Below are 13,638 nucleotides of genomic sequence, written 5' to 3'. Positions count from 1 at the left end.
AAACACCTGCTGAATTGTTTTGTTTTCAGGATTTTAGCAGTTTACTATGTCTTCTATGAAGCCTTCAGTATGTCTCTTAGTAAAGTTTCGTAATTTCCTTTCTAGTGGCTGTGTATATTTTTAACATTCTTAACTAATCTTTAATTTAGTTGCTACCGTGAATGAAATTTTGTTTATTTTTTGGCTCTGCTGGGTCTTTGTTGGTGTGCGGGTTTTTCTCTAGTTGTGAGTGGGGGCTGCTCTCTAGTTGTGGTGTGCGGGCTTCTCGTTGCAGTGGTTTGTCGTGCAGTATGGACTCTAGGGTTTTCGAGCTCAGTAGTTGGGGTGCGTGGGCTCCATAGTAGTGGTGCTTGGGCCTGTGGGATCTTCCTGGGCCCAGGGATTGAACTAATGTCTTCTGCTTTGGCAGGCAGATTCTTTACCACTGAGCCACCGGGGAAGCCCAGGATGAAATTTTATTTGAAAGTTTTTTGCTGTAACATAGGAACACCCTTGATTTTTTTTTTTTGTCTTCTGCTCTGTGGCTGGACCCAATAATTCCGATGTTTCGGTTGGTTTATTTGGGGTTTTTGGTGTATGTGATCATGTCATCTATATGTGTCTTCTCCCATCCAGTAGTCATATATCTTGCTGTATTGAACATAGGTTTTACTCTTACTTTTTGGCCACGCCACATGGCTTGTGGAATCTTCTCTGACGAGGGACTGAATCCAGTCCGTTGCAGTGAAAGCCCAGAAATCCTAACCACCAGACCACCAGGGAGCTCTCTGACTATCAGCATAGGTTTTAATATATAAAACAATGAGCTTTAAGAATGAGCATCTTCATGATACAGGATGCTCGGGGCTGGTGCACTGGGATGACCCAGAGGGATGGTATGAGGAGGGAGGTGGGAGGGGGGTTCAGGATGGGGAACATACACCCGTGGCAGATTCGTGTTGATGTATGCAAAACCAATACAATATTGTAAAGTAATTAGCCTCCAATTAAAAACATTTATTATTAAAAAAAAAGAATGAGCATTTTTTTTTAAGAATGAACATTTTAATGAGAATGCTTTGGATGTATTACTATTGATTATTAATTTTAATAAATTAGTTTTATTTTGTATGTGATGCATACTTATGGTAAAAAATATAAACATTTCTGAATGCCATAAGTTCACTTCTCCAAAGGTCATGCTTCTCTCTTCCAACTCCATCCCAGTCCCAGGTAGAACCACTGTGAACTGTTTCATGTATCTGGGCAGAAAACCACAAGTAGATACACATGCACAAACATACAGGGAAAATACACCTTTCGCAAAGAGTCGGACACGACTGAGCGACTGAACTGAACTGAGGCCCTTATATATATTAATTCCCTCAATAGCATACTTGTTAATTACAATATTGGTTCTCGGTTTGAAAGAATAAGCCTACAGTTCCAAGGCATGACCTGTTATACCTGATTCTTCATTCTGGGCAAGTGTGTCACTCACAGGAGAGCCTTGCATGGTCTACAACCTTTCTTTCTCCAGAAGAGTCATTTTCTCCCCCTTGCTTGTTGGGGATATCACCCTCAAAGTAAGCTCGAGGTTGCAGCTGGTGTCCATGGGCTGGCTTCAGAAGAGCTGTCCAGGGAAAGAAAGCAGGAAGAGTTCAGGGGTAATAACATTTACACATAGATGCTGCCATGATGTCTTGCCCTCACAATTCAATCAACATGCTGCTCTTGGCCTAGATTGGTGCTTTTATGTGGAGAGTAGCAACTGCTTTATTTTTTCTTTCAACAAATATGTGCAGAAAGATGGTCTGCTGTGTGCCAGGCATTGAGAATGTGACTGGGAGCAAAACAAGAGACCCTGCCCACATTCAGCTTAACTCCTAGGTAGGGAAACAGACAAAAAATAAATGGCCCATACAAACATAATGTCGGGTAGTGAGAGGCACTATGAAGAAAAAGAATGATGAAAAAAGAGGTAGAAGAAAGACCTCTCTGAGGATGGAACATTGAGCAATGTCTGTCTAAGAAATAGAAGGATGCTCCAGGTAGGGTAGTGGTTCATTTGGAAATAGGGTCAGGGTGGGCCTCCTTTGAAGGACCCTTGGCATTGTCTGAAAGTCCAGTGGTTAGGACTTGGTGCTTTCACTGATAGGCCCTGGGTTTGATCCCTGGTTGGGGAATAAAGATTCCACAATGTGGAATTTTGCATGGTACAGCCAAAAAAATAAATAACCAACTCTCGAGGGTTTTTTGTTTGCTTTTTTTTTTTTATTAGGAATGTCGTTCTTGAAAATAGGACTATACTTCCCAACCTCCCTTACAGCTAGGAGTGGTCACTTGAGTAAGTTCTGATTCATGAAGATGTAACTGGAGGTTTTGGATGAGACTATAAGGAAGTTTCCTTAGAGGGAAAAAGGGTGCTCCCTTTTCCTCGCACCCCCCAGTTTTTTACTGTCTGTAATGCAGGCAAAATGGCTGAAGGTCATTTAATTATTTGGAACTGTGAGGTGATTTCAGTATTTAAGTCTTGTGTGAGGATGAAGAGCAGAAAGATGGGAACTGGGCTCCCTGTGACGCCCAGGAGCCCTCATCCTAGCTCTGGACTGCCAAACCCTAGGTTTATTTTCACCTTTGTTGTTCACATTGCTCAGTTGTATCGGACTCTCTGCAGCCCAACGGAGTGCAGCACACCAGGCTTCTCTATCCTCCACTGTCTGCGGGAGTTTGCTCAAATTCATGTCCATTGAGTTGGTGATGCTCCAATGAGTTCGCTCTTCGCATCCTGTAGTCAAAGCATTGGAGCAGCAACAGTCCTTCCAATGAATATTCAGGGCTGATTTCCTTTAAGATTGCCTGGTTTGATCTCCTTGCTGATTTTCATCATAGAAGTAAACCTTGATCTTATGTAAGCCGCTGCATTTGTTGTTGTTGTTATGTGTAGATAAAACTAATCCTAATTGAAAGGAAGCAGGAAGATCGGTTAAGAGGCTTTTACAGTAATCAAGAGATGACTGTAGCTTGGAATAGAATAGTAGCAGAGGGGGTAACTAGAAGCAGTTCTACTCTTCTTTAGTGTGGTAAACTATCCGTCCGTCCGTCCGTTCGGTCGCTCAGTCGTGTCCGACTCTTTGCGACCCATGGACTGTAGCCTACCAGGCTTCTCCGTCCATGGGATTCTCCAGGCAAGAATACTGGAGTGGGTTCCATTTCCTTCTCCAGGGGATCTTCCCGACCCAGGGATAGAACCTGGGTCTCCTGCATTGGAGGCAGATGCTTTAACTTCTGAGCCACCAGGGAAGCCCAATAAATGTTGCCGTCATAACAGTTTTGAAGTATACACTGGCATTGAGTACATTAATATTTTTTGCAACCATCAACCACTGTCCACCTCCAAAACCTCATCTCCCAAACTGAATCTCTGCCCATTGAGCAATAACTGCCCCTCCTCCTTCGTGTACCGTAATTGACGTGGACTTAGTTCCTGTCACTGGCCTTTCACTGTTTCATGTCCTGGATGATAGTTTATACTTATTAGTTCTGTAAAGATGTATCATAGTGTAGCTAAAATATAAAACTTCCTATGTGTGTTGCATGGTAATAAATTTTTGATATATTTTATTTTGGAAAGCAGACTGTAAAACAGTATATGAAAGTGAAAGTTGCTCAGTTGTGTCCCACCCTTTGTGACCCCATGGACTATATAGTCCATGGAATTCTCCAGGCCAGAATACTGGAGTGGGTAGCCTTTCCCTTCTCTGGGGATCTTCCCAACCCAGGGATCGAACCCAGGTCTCCCACATTGCAGGTGGATTCTTTACCAGCTCAGCCACCGGGAAAGCCCAAGAATACTGGGATGGGTAGCCTATCCCTTCTCCAGCGGATCTTCCCAATCCCAGGAATTGAACCGGGGTTTCTTGCATTGCAGGTGGATTCTTTACCAGCTGAGCTATCAGGGAAACCCCAAAACAACATATAAAACGATCTAATTTTGGAAAAAAAAAGAAAAAAACAGTTTCAAATGTAGGCTGTATTGCAAACATGTAATCAGTGGTTATATCTATTTAGTAATATCTGACACTGTTTCTTTATTGAGCTGATCTTTTAATTTATTTGCAGTGAATATATATTACTGGTATAAAAGTTTCTGTGAGTCACAGTGCTTGGCCTGTGAAGCAGTAGTTTAGAAACTGTCTGATGATATTGTTACCAGCAGTAAAGCAGCGTGTCAGGGGCAGAATGTAATCTTGTCTGAATGATTAATGTTTGCTGTTGGCTCATCCATCCTTGGGCATGTGTTAGCTTTCTCTACTCACTAGTTCCTTTCTCCTGTACATAGCATGGCAGCTTCTTTGTGCTCTGGGTTGATACCAACTGCAAAGAGATTATTGTTTTGTTAATTGCTTTGAAAAACAAAAAGTTTAAATACTCACTGTTAATCAGTTTTTAGGTCAGATTACACATCTTAGTTGGACAAGGCAATGGCAACCCAATCCATTACTCTTGCCTGGAAAATCCCATGGACAGAGGAGCCTGGTAGGCTGCAGTCCATGGGGTTGCGAAGAGTCGGACATGACTGAGCAACTTCACTTTCACTTTTCACTTTCATGCATTGGAGAAGGAAATGGCAACCCACTCCAGTATTCTTGCCTGGAGAATCCCAGGGACAGCAGAGCCTGGTGGGCTGCCGTCTCTGGGGTCACACAGAGTCGGACACAACTGAAGCGACTTAGCAGCAGCAGCATACATCTTAGTTTCAGTGAGCTTGGTTTTTACATTTTCATACTGTAATTTAATCTCCATAAAGTACTTTCCATAGTCCAGGCATGGTCTGCTGCATTCTCTATTTCTCTGGAGACACATTTAGGTTCTTATATCACATTCCGGTCTGTTGGTTAGGTTGTTATGTAATAACTGTGGAATTATCATAAGGACAAGATTGAGAACACTTGGAACCAACTGTAATGTTTAAGGTACAAGTAAGTTTTGAAGAGAAAGAAATGATTGAATGACTTTGGAATTTCTAATAAAAGCTGCCAATCCGGATTGACTTCATTTCATTCATTCTTGACTTTTAAACTGATCAGAAATAAATACCAGAACCCAACTGTTTGACACTATGGTATATGCGACATTTCAACTTGTTCTTCACTTTGCAGGGATATGAGAAAGATGATTTGTTCAGTGAGTTTGAGTACAAAATGAATTTAAACATTGTGTATATCGGTGTGAAAATCACAAGTTGTGTCACAGACGGGGTGGACTTGGGCAGTCTGTAATTTCAACACGTGGGGATATAGTAAGGGCTGAGTAAGGCTGTGCCCCGGAAGAGGAGTAACTAAAATTTCGAAAATATTCTAGGAAGGTAGAATTGACTATGGTGGTGTAGAAAGGGTGGTCTTTTGGGGCTCAAAACAGGATGATCTTAAACTAAAATCTGTATTAATTAATAAAATAGAAAAATCACTGAAAAGAAAAGGTTTCCAGGTTATATACATAAAGATAACCCCCTATATAGGTCCATTTATAGAGGCATGGGAAAGTGAACATGTACCCTTTTCCTCCACCATCAGGAATTCCCAGAAAACAAGGTTTTATTTCAGTAGATGCTCATTGGCTGTTTACAGTCCAGAATGCTCCATGGATATTTGGAAGCAGTAGTGGCAAGGTCACTTATTGTCTGTATTCAGAAGTTGGGCTTTTATGAGAAATTTAAGTCATACCAAAATATTTCTCTCTCTCTTTATTTTTTCCTTCTTTTTTTAAAGCTGTGCCGCTGCACGGCATGTGGCATCATAGTTCCCCGATCAGGGATCAAACCCCCACTTCCTGCAGTGGAAGTACAGAGTCCCAACCACTGGACTGTCAAGGAAGTCCCCGAGATGTTTCTCTTAATACAACTCTGATAATAGCCTCATTTTGCCCCAAATTCCATCCAGTTGGGATGCCTTGAGATGAATGTGTTTTTGTTTTTTTTTTATTCAGATGCTAAGGGTAAGATTAAGTCTGATTGCTTTCTTCATAATTCTTGAATGAGACTGATGGGCTGAAGGCCCAAATAGATGTTTTGGGGCTTAGAATTCCTTAAGAGGTAAGATAAGTTGTTCCTTTTCCCAAGCTCCATGTGCCCTCTCCCATTTTATCATTGCTGTTTGCAGCCAGTCTTAGCTGTTGTCTGCTGTGCAGATCACAAACTTTAAGACTCATGCCACCCTGGAGTGCCACGGGCACTTGTAAAATTTGTTGCAGTCCCTTTCCCACTATCAGAGAAGACTGAGTCATGCCTCTCAGTCTTTGCTCATCAGGGTTCCTGCACACGGGTCCCCTCCCCTTCGTGATACCCTTAGCCACTGTTGTGACTACCTCCTAGATCTTGTCGTATGAAAATAGCACAGCCTGGTGGTTAGAACAGTTTTTGGAGTTAGACCCAGTGTCAGATCTCTATTGCACCACTTATTACCTGCTTGACATTGGAGCAAGGTTCTTTCTCTCACTAAGCCTTGGTGTTACCTGTAAAATGGATGAATTGCTCTCACTCCACAGCTCCACTTCACGGCATGTAAAGTGCTTGGTATGGGTTAAACACTCAGTAAATGGTAGCTCTTGATTGAGGTGGAATTCTGTAGCTCCAGTGACATTTTACTCTCACTGACCACTCATTTGTCCTTCAGCTTGCTATACATGTTCTGCATCTTCACGGGATCCCGTAATCCAGGAAATGGTCTTCCTGTGGAAGAGAAAGTTGAGACCCCCCGATCTGGTGGTTAAGACGCCACACTTCCAATGCAGGGGCCATGGGTTCAGTTCCTGGTGAGGAAACTAAATTCTCACATGCTGCTCTGCCAATATATAAGTAAATAGATGCAACTTTAAAAATAAAGAGAAAGTAACTGTTCTAGGCCCTTCGGTCACATGCTTTCAGACTCATAATGTTAGAGTCTCCATTGCTTTCCAGGTTTCTCAGGAAGACCCCAAGGACTGGCACATCCCTGGGTCAGGGAAGATGGAGCCTGTGACAGGAAGGAAACTGGGCTAAGACAGGAGATATTGTAGAGAAAATGTGGGCAGAGGCAGGCTGGAGGTTACGTTCAGTCCTCTCTCTGGAGAAGGTGGTATTTATACTTCTGTTACTTAGGTACACTTGTAGAATAGATATTCTTTAGATAGCTTTTCCAAGGTCCAGGGTAACCATCGTTTTGACTGGCTTTTTAGTGAATTGTTTGCAACACAGATATTTTATTACAGCCATAATTTGTGCTCCATACCTCATGAGTAGGGGGAGGGAGATGCTGAGGTCTTGTTTTTGCCACTTCTTATACATAAGGAAGAAATTTAAGTTAGATGTCTCATCCACGGTCAAGCATGTGAGAAGTGGTGGTGGCAACATTCCCAATGTCCTCCTTCTAAAACTGACCACCATCTCTCCCCATTTATTCCTGCAGCAACGATGTCCTCTTTCCACCATTCTGCCCTCAACAGCAAGAGAACCCTCCCCAACCGCCAGCCTGCCATCAGCAGCATTATCAGAGTGTCCTCTTCCGGGCCCAGGACCCTGCATCAGGCCGTCAGAGGCTGTTCCTAGAACTTCCCTTCAGCAGGGACGGACGGGGTACTACCATTGTTCCGTGCTCTTGTCCTCAGAGAGCCTTTTCCTTCCCACCTCGTCTCTCAGTGTTACTTCTCCAGTGGCCCCTGACTTTGCATATCTACTTATTGTCCCCCACTGTTAGAAGGTAACCCTCAGAAGGACAGTGACTTGTTCACTGTATTTCTTGTAGTATCCTCTAGCTTTTTTTGTGCTTTGTACATACCACACACTCACATATTACACATTTGTTGAAAGAATGAATGACTCAGTTGTATCTGTCAGAAGCTGAAAGAATGTGAGCCCAGAGCAAATGGCACATGGCATGTCACTGCTCCCACCTCCCCCCTCAGCCGCAGCCTGCCAAGAGGTCAAGGAAGAAGGAGGAGGAAGAGTTTGTGTGCCTAAGAACTCGGCGTCAGTCCTCCTCCTGGGTTTGCTCTGTGTGGAGCTTCCGAACACCATGTCATTCTGGCCTAAGCCAGTTAAGGCTGAGCGTCTTGTCATGTGTCTGGTTTCAGTGTTGGCAGCACACAGCTGTCTCCTGGCATGGAGATCTTGTTGAGGGCAAGGTGCACGCTGGCTAAGGGCATAGACAACTTGAGTCAAGTGAGCCCTCTGCCAAATTCAGTTTGTGTCCCCTTGACAAAGTTTCATAACCTTTCTGTGCCTTAGTCTTACTGTTTGTGAAATGGGAATGACCTCACCTGGTTGTTCTAGGATTGAATGAGAGAATCCACATGAAATCTATAGCGCAAGTGAGGTGCATGCTGGCACCTCACTTCAAGCTGGCTGATACTGTGTACAGTGCTAATTAAATCCTGTTTTTTTCTGTTTGTGTCACAAGTTCCAGGTTGCTAGGTCTGTTTACTCTGTGTGGCTCACTCTGCCCATCTCTCATGGGGAAGAGCTCTGAGGGAGTAAGTGGAAACCCCGGGGGTTTGGGTGGGAATTCGGCCTGATTTTCTGATTGTTCCCTGTAGAGGGAGGATGCTATGATGTGAGATCTCTGTGTTTGTTTTAGTTTTGTCCTGGTGATTTCCACAGGGGAAAATAATTTAGAGGGAGTAAGTGTCACCACTGGGAACTTGCCTGACTCTCTTTCTCCAGGAGGAAGAACTCTGCCTAGTGCGGGTAGGAAAGGGCAGCATCTAAAATATGTGCTGGGAGGTGAGAGGTCCAAGGTGGGGTCTTATTTCTGCCTGCTTCACAGGACAGTACCAGGCCAAAGTGTGGGCACTGGGGTTGAGTTGTAGTTCCTTGTAAAACACAGTGGAAACCTTCACCATGTCCCCAAGGCAGTGCACTGCATGCTGGCAACTAATGGACCCTCTTTGCTGTCCTCCAGTTGGATAAGTTACAAACTCAGTAAGTAATTTTTTGTTAGTAAACCACTCTATAGGCCAATAAAATATGAAATACTTTCCATTAAAAATGTTTTGAGGGACTTCCCTGGCAGCCTTGTGGTTTCAGACTCTGTGCTTCCAATGCAGGGGTCATAGGTTCAGTCCCTGGTTGGGAAACTAAGATGCCACATGGCATGGCCTCTATATTTACGGGGCATGTAAAAAAGTTACAATAAAGTTTTGTTGTTATTGTCAAATTTGGTATGGATAAAACAACTGTAAAAGATTAAGGAAAATGTCAGTCATCTGAAAAGTGTCTGTTCAAGTTGCTTTGCAAGTAGCAAATTCTTATCTCCTTTAAAGAAAAAAGAAATAGGAAATTGTAGAGAATACCTTGTAGCTGGAGTTAACACAAGAAAGCAAACAGAGAACAGCAAACAGTGTCAGAATAGCTCTTGCCAGAGGTTGGCAGATAAAGGCACATTTGTATCTTTTGTTGGTAATATGTTGTATGTTTTTAGTACACATACTTTTTTATAATTATATATTAATAATATACATAACATAGCATTATGTATTTAGTAGAACTGTGGTGTTGGAAAAGACTCTTGAGAGTCCCTTTTACTGCAAGGAGATCCAACCAGTCCATTCTAAAGGAGATCAATCCTGGGTGTTCATTGGAAGAACTGATGCTAAAGCTGAAACTGCAATACTATGGCCACCTCATGCGATGAGTTGACTCACTGGAAAAGAGTCTGATGCTAGGAAAGGTTGGGGGCGGGAGGAGAAGGGGATGACAGAGAATGAGATGGCTGGATGGCATCACCGACTCTGTGGACATGAGTTTGAGTGAACTCCGGGAGTTGGTGATGGACAGGGAGGCCTGGCGTGCTGTGATTCATGGGGTCGCGGAGAGTCAGACACGACTGAGCGACTGAACTGAACTGAACTGAACTGAAAGTGAATTTTCTGCTTTAATGGACTATTGTATCAATCAATTAGCTATACTAATATGTATTAGGCAAGTGGTTTTCTCCTGATCTGACACATGGATGTACCAGTATGTTTTGTTAACTCTGAGTAGACAGGTCTGTCAGCTTTGTTTCATAAGACTGGAAATATGACATACAACTATGTTAATAACTATGTAATTACTATGTTAATAACCCTGTTACTAAAATAACCTGTATCTTTGGATTCCATTTCTAATGGAATGTGTTCTTATAGTCAAACTGACCTTTCAGATTTCTAATCATCTGGTTTTTCTTCTGCCCTCTGAATACTGTATGGACAGAATTGGAATTGTGGCTTGCTGTGATTCCACTGGAGCTCACAGACAATCAGGGTTGGTGTGAACAAGAATCCAGATGAGGAGAGTGGAGGACAGGAGTGAGGGAGGCCAGGTGGGAAGTGGGGAGGTCCATTCAAACCTTGAGGCTGGCAATTTGGTTATAACGTTTTGACTTCTAGGTACCGGGACACCCAGGTCCAAATGTGAGAACAAAGGCGAATCCTTCTGAAGCTTGGTCACTTTGTAACTTCCATGTGATTTCAGAATTCCAGTTAATTGTTACCTCTACTCAAATTGATAGTTGAGACTTTATTATAGTAATGCAGTAGCAACCCACAACCTGAAAGTCCCTGACTCTCTCGTCTTCACAGGTGTTGGGACGATGCTTCTTGACAGTGGTGCAGGTCCATTTCCAGTTTTTGACCCAGGCATTACAGAAGGTACAGCCCGTGGCTCACTCTTGCTTTGCTGAAGTTGTTGTGCCAGAAAAAAAGAACAGCAGCAGTGGCAGCGGCTTATCTGGCATGGGCCACACATCGGAGCTGGAGGAAGCTGTGCGATCCTGGCGAGGGGCTGCTGAGGTAAACCCAGACTCTGGGGAGATCCGTGCCCTTTGTTCAGATAGAAGAGGCTCCAGAGGGCCTTTGCCTGTTGGTTCTTGAAAGGGCCTTTTTATTTAGAAGTGTGAGTTTTCAACTGCTGTCATTAGATTGTTGATTCATTTAACAGTGAATGCCTTTGTAAATGCCCACTTCACGCCAGGCATGCACCAGGTACTGGGAAGACAGCCTCTAAGGGCTTTACAAAAACAGGGTTGAGGAGAGGCCTTTGACAACAAGTGCAGCAAAGTTTCTAGGAAGAGGGACCAGGGCGAAGAGGCTGGAGGGTAAGTGGAGTAAGCAGTCTGCTAGGTAGCTAGGTGGGGATGTCATTGCTAGTCAGCAGTGACATTCTTCTTGTTGGTATGTTAATACTCCTTTGTTTCTGAGGCTGGAAGAAAAGCCTTGCGAGTCCTCACTTTAGGATTTACTGTTCCATTTAACAGAGTGAAAGAGAATTTATATTATATTTAGTTTGACTCATAACCTCAATTAAATTGGCAAACTGATTTTGTTTTAGAAATCTCCTCTAACCAAATTTGTAAACATCTTTCAACATTTTAACATTATATGTTCTGTGGTTTACTTAGTTAAGTTTTATGATGTTCCGTTGCAGTGTATTTCTTCTCAATTTCTTCTCCCTGTGTTGGTCTCTTTCATTTTAAAGATTCTCCTCTGGTTTCTTGGTGTTTATCAGAGCAGCGATGCAGTGCTAATTGGGAGTTGAGTGCAGGAGTGGTACCTGCTAACTTCATTGCAGGTGGCCGGGCAGGGGGGTCCACACCTTTATCTTTTCACCTTGGAACCCTCTGTGCCTTCCTGGCTGCAGTCTCCTGATCACGCTGCTCACACTTAAACCCTTCATATCTGACTCAAGGTCTTCTCTACCTAACCTGTGGGTATCATTCATGCTGAGAGCCCAGCCCAAGTGAGCAGCCTTCTGGTGCTCCTGTGACCTCCTGGCCTTGACCTTTTCCTTCACCCACTTCTGTCTGCCCTGGCTTTCTGCTTTCACCCTACACACTGAGAAAACAGAATCTACCTAGCAGCCCCTCTTCTCCATTTCCACCCAGATGACACACCTCTCCCATTCAGACCCTCTTCTGTTCTTCCTCTTCATTATAGCAGAGGAGGCACCCTCTCCTCCTGTCCAGAGTCTGCCTCTCTCCACCCTGCCCCTACCCTCAGGGCCTCTGTGGTGGGACCCTATGTTTTGTCACCCACCTCCTCAGCATGTTCCCACCAATACACAATAGGCTTACAAATAAAAATCCTCCCTGCTCTGCCCTGTTTCTCTGCTCTTTTCATAGCCAATTTCTTGGAAGAATTGTTTGCCTCACCTTTGATTCACCCTTAAAAAAATTACTATTATCAGATATTTCAAGCATATAGGAAATGTCACATACATAACCATCTATCTTCCTTTTAGCTTTGTCAAGTGAATCTTCACTTTTTGCCACATTTGCTTCATACCTTTTATTTTTAACAGAAAAATATTGTTACAAATGAGGTTGAATTCCCTTTATACTTCTCCACTGTCTTATTCATATTCCTTTCTCTCTAGAGATAACCTCTTGATTTTGGAGTGTGTGACACCTATGCATATTTTTATATTTTTATTCTATGTGTGTGTTTCCATATGTGTATTGTTTTGCACAGTGTGAAGCTTTATATATAACGGGCATTAGTCAGCTCACTAAAATCTGGCTTCCACTCCTCCACCAGAACATGCCTTGTCTTGTCAAGGTCACTGGTGCCTTCCGTGTTGCCAGAAACATTGGCAGAAATCCAGGGACCCCATTGACTCCATTTAGCAGCTCACAGTGACTTGGGCCCTGGAGATCCTCTCTCCTTAGGAAGAACCGAGTGCTTTTAGTCACCCTCTTGCCTCCTAGGCTAGCCTCTCCAACCACTTTGCTGTCTTCTCTTCCACAGAACTTACGAATGTGAGCTCCTCAAGGCTCAGTTCTACATGTCCTTTTCCCTGAAGGGTCTCCATCTAGTCTTGGAACTTTAAAAACCTCTTGTGTGCTGGGGCCATGGAACGTGTGTGCCCAGTTCCCTTCTCTTGTGGTCTCAGGCCCCCATGTTCAGCTGCTGTCCTCCTCAGGTCTTCAGATGGCTCAGCCCTTAGCCTTCCCACATACGCCTGTTCCTCTTCAAATCGTCCCTGTGCTAGCAAGTAGTGTCCTCTCACACCGGGTCCCTTGTGCAAGAAACCTGACATTTATCTTACAGTTTTTTTGTCACAACTGCATCCAGTCCATACGAAAGCCCTGCAGACCCAGCCTCCAAAATACTGTTGTAGACCTGTCCCTTCATTCTGTGTCCACCGTCACTGACTTATTTCAGGGGATCATTACTCTCCCCTGACATCTTCAGAGGCTGGGCCCGCTTCTCCCTTTCCTGTCTTGCTGTCCCTCATCTCTCTCTTTCCTTAGGGTAAGGGGTAGACCTGTCCCCTGACCTGCCTAGTCCCACATAGTCTGGCTCCTGCCTCCCCACCAGCCGCCTCTGGCCACTCTCCCCTCTCCCTGGGTTCTAGTTCCTGCGCCTACATCTCTGCCTGTCTGCCCCCCTCCCCGACCCTGCATTTATGTTGACTGCCTCCTCTTTAAATGCAGCCTGAATGATGATTTCTCAGTTTCTTGGGTGCTCCCTGTCACAGTTGTTTATTTCCCTTGGGATGTGTTTTTCCATTTTATATTTTTAAAATGTTTTATTTGCTTGCCTTTTCAACCTATGAAGCTGTCAGCTCCAAGATTATAGGGACCAGGTTTGGTGCTCCACTGTCTATCCAGTGACTCCTCTAATGTAAGACCTCCTTGTGAGCTA

General features: G+C 43.8%; 1 protein-coding gene across 3 annotated transcripts in view; it reads left to right on the top strand.

Annotated features, from left to right (window-relative positions):
* GARRE1 (granule associated Rac and RHOG effector 1) overlaps positions 1 to 13,638 on the top strand; it is an 89,018-nt gene that overhangs the window by 49,245 nt on the left and 26,135 nt on the right. For all 3 annotated transcript variants that reach the window (XM_055412297.2, XM_055412296.2, XM_055412295.2), the window contains one exon: positions 10,576 to 10,785. In XM_055412297.2, the coding sequence (XP_055268272.2) occupies positions 10,576 to 10,785 (210 nt within the window). The remainder of the gene's footprint in view (positions 1 to 10,575; positions 10,786 to 13,638) is intronic.

The sequence above is a fragment of the Moschus berezovskii genome, chromosome 22 (assembly GCF_049115385.1).
Source record: "Moschus berezovskii isolate FMDL1 chromosome 22, NW_MosBer_1.0, whole genome shotgun sequence".
Lineage (NCBI taxonomy): Eukaryota > Metazoa > Chordata > Mammalia > Artiodactyla > Moschidae > Moschus > Moschus berezovskii.
Note: the sequence above shows the minus strand (reverse complement) of the source record. Positions and strands in the feature narration are given on the sequence as shown.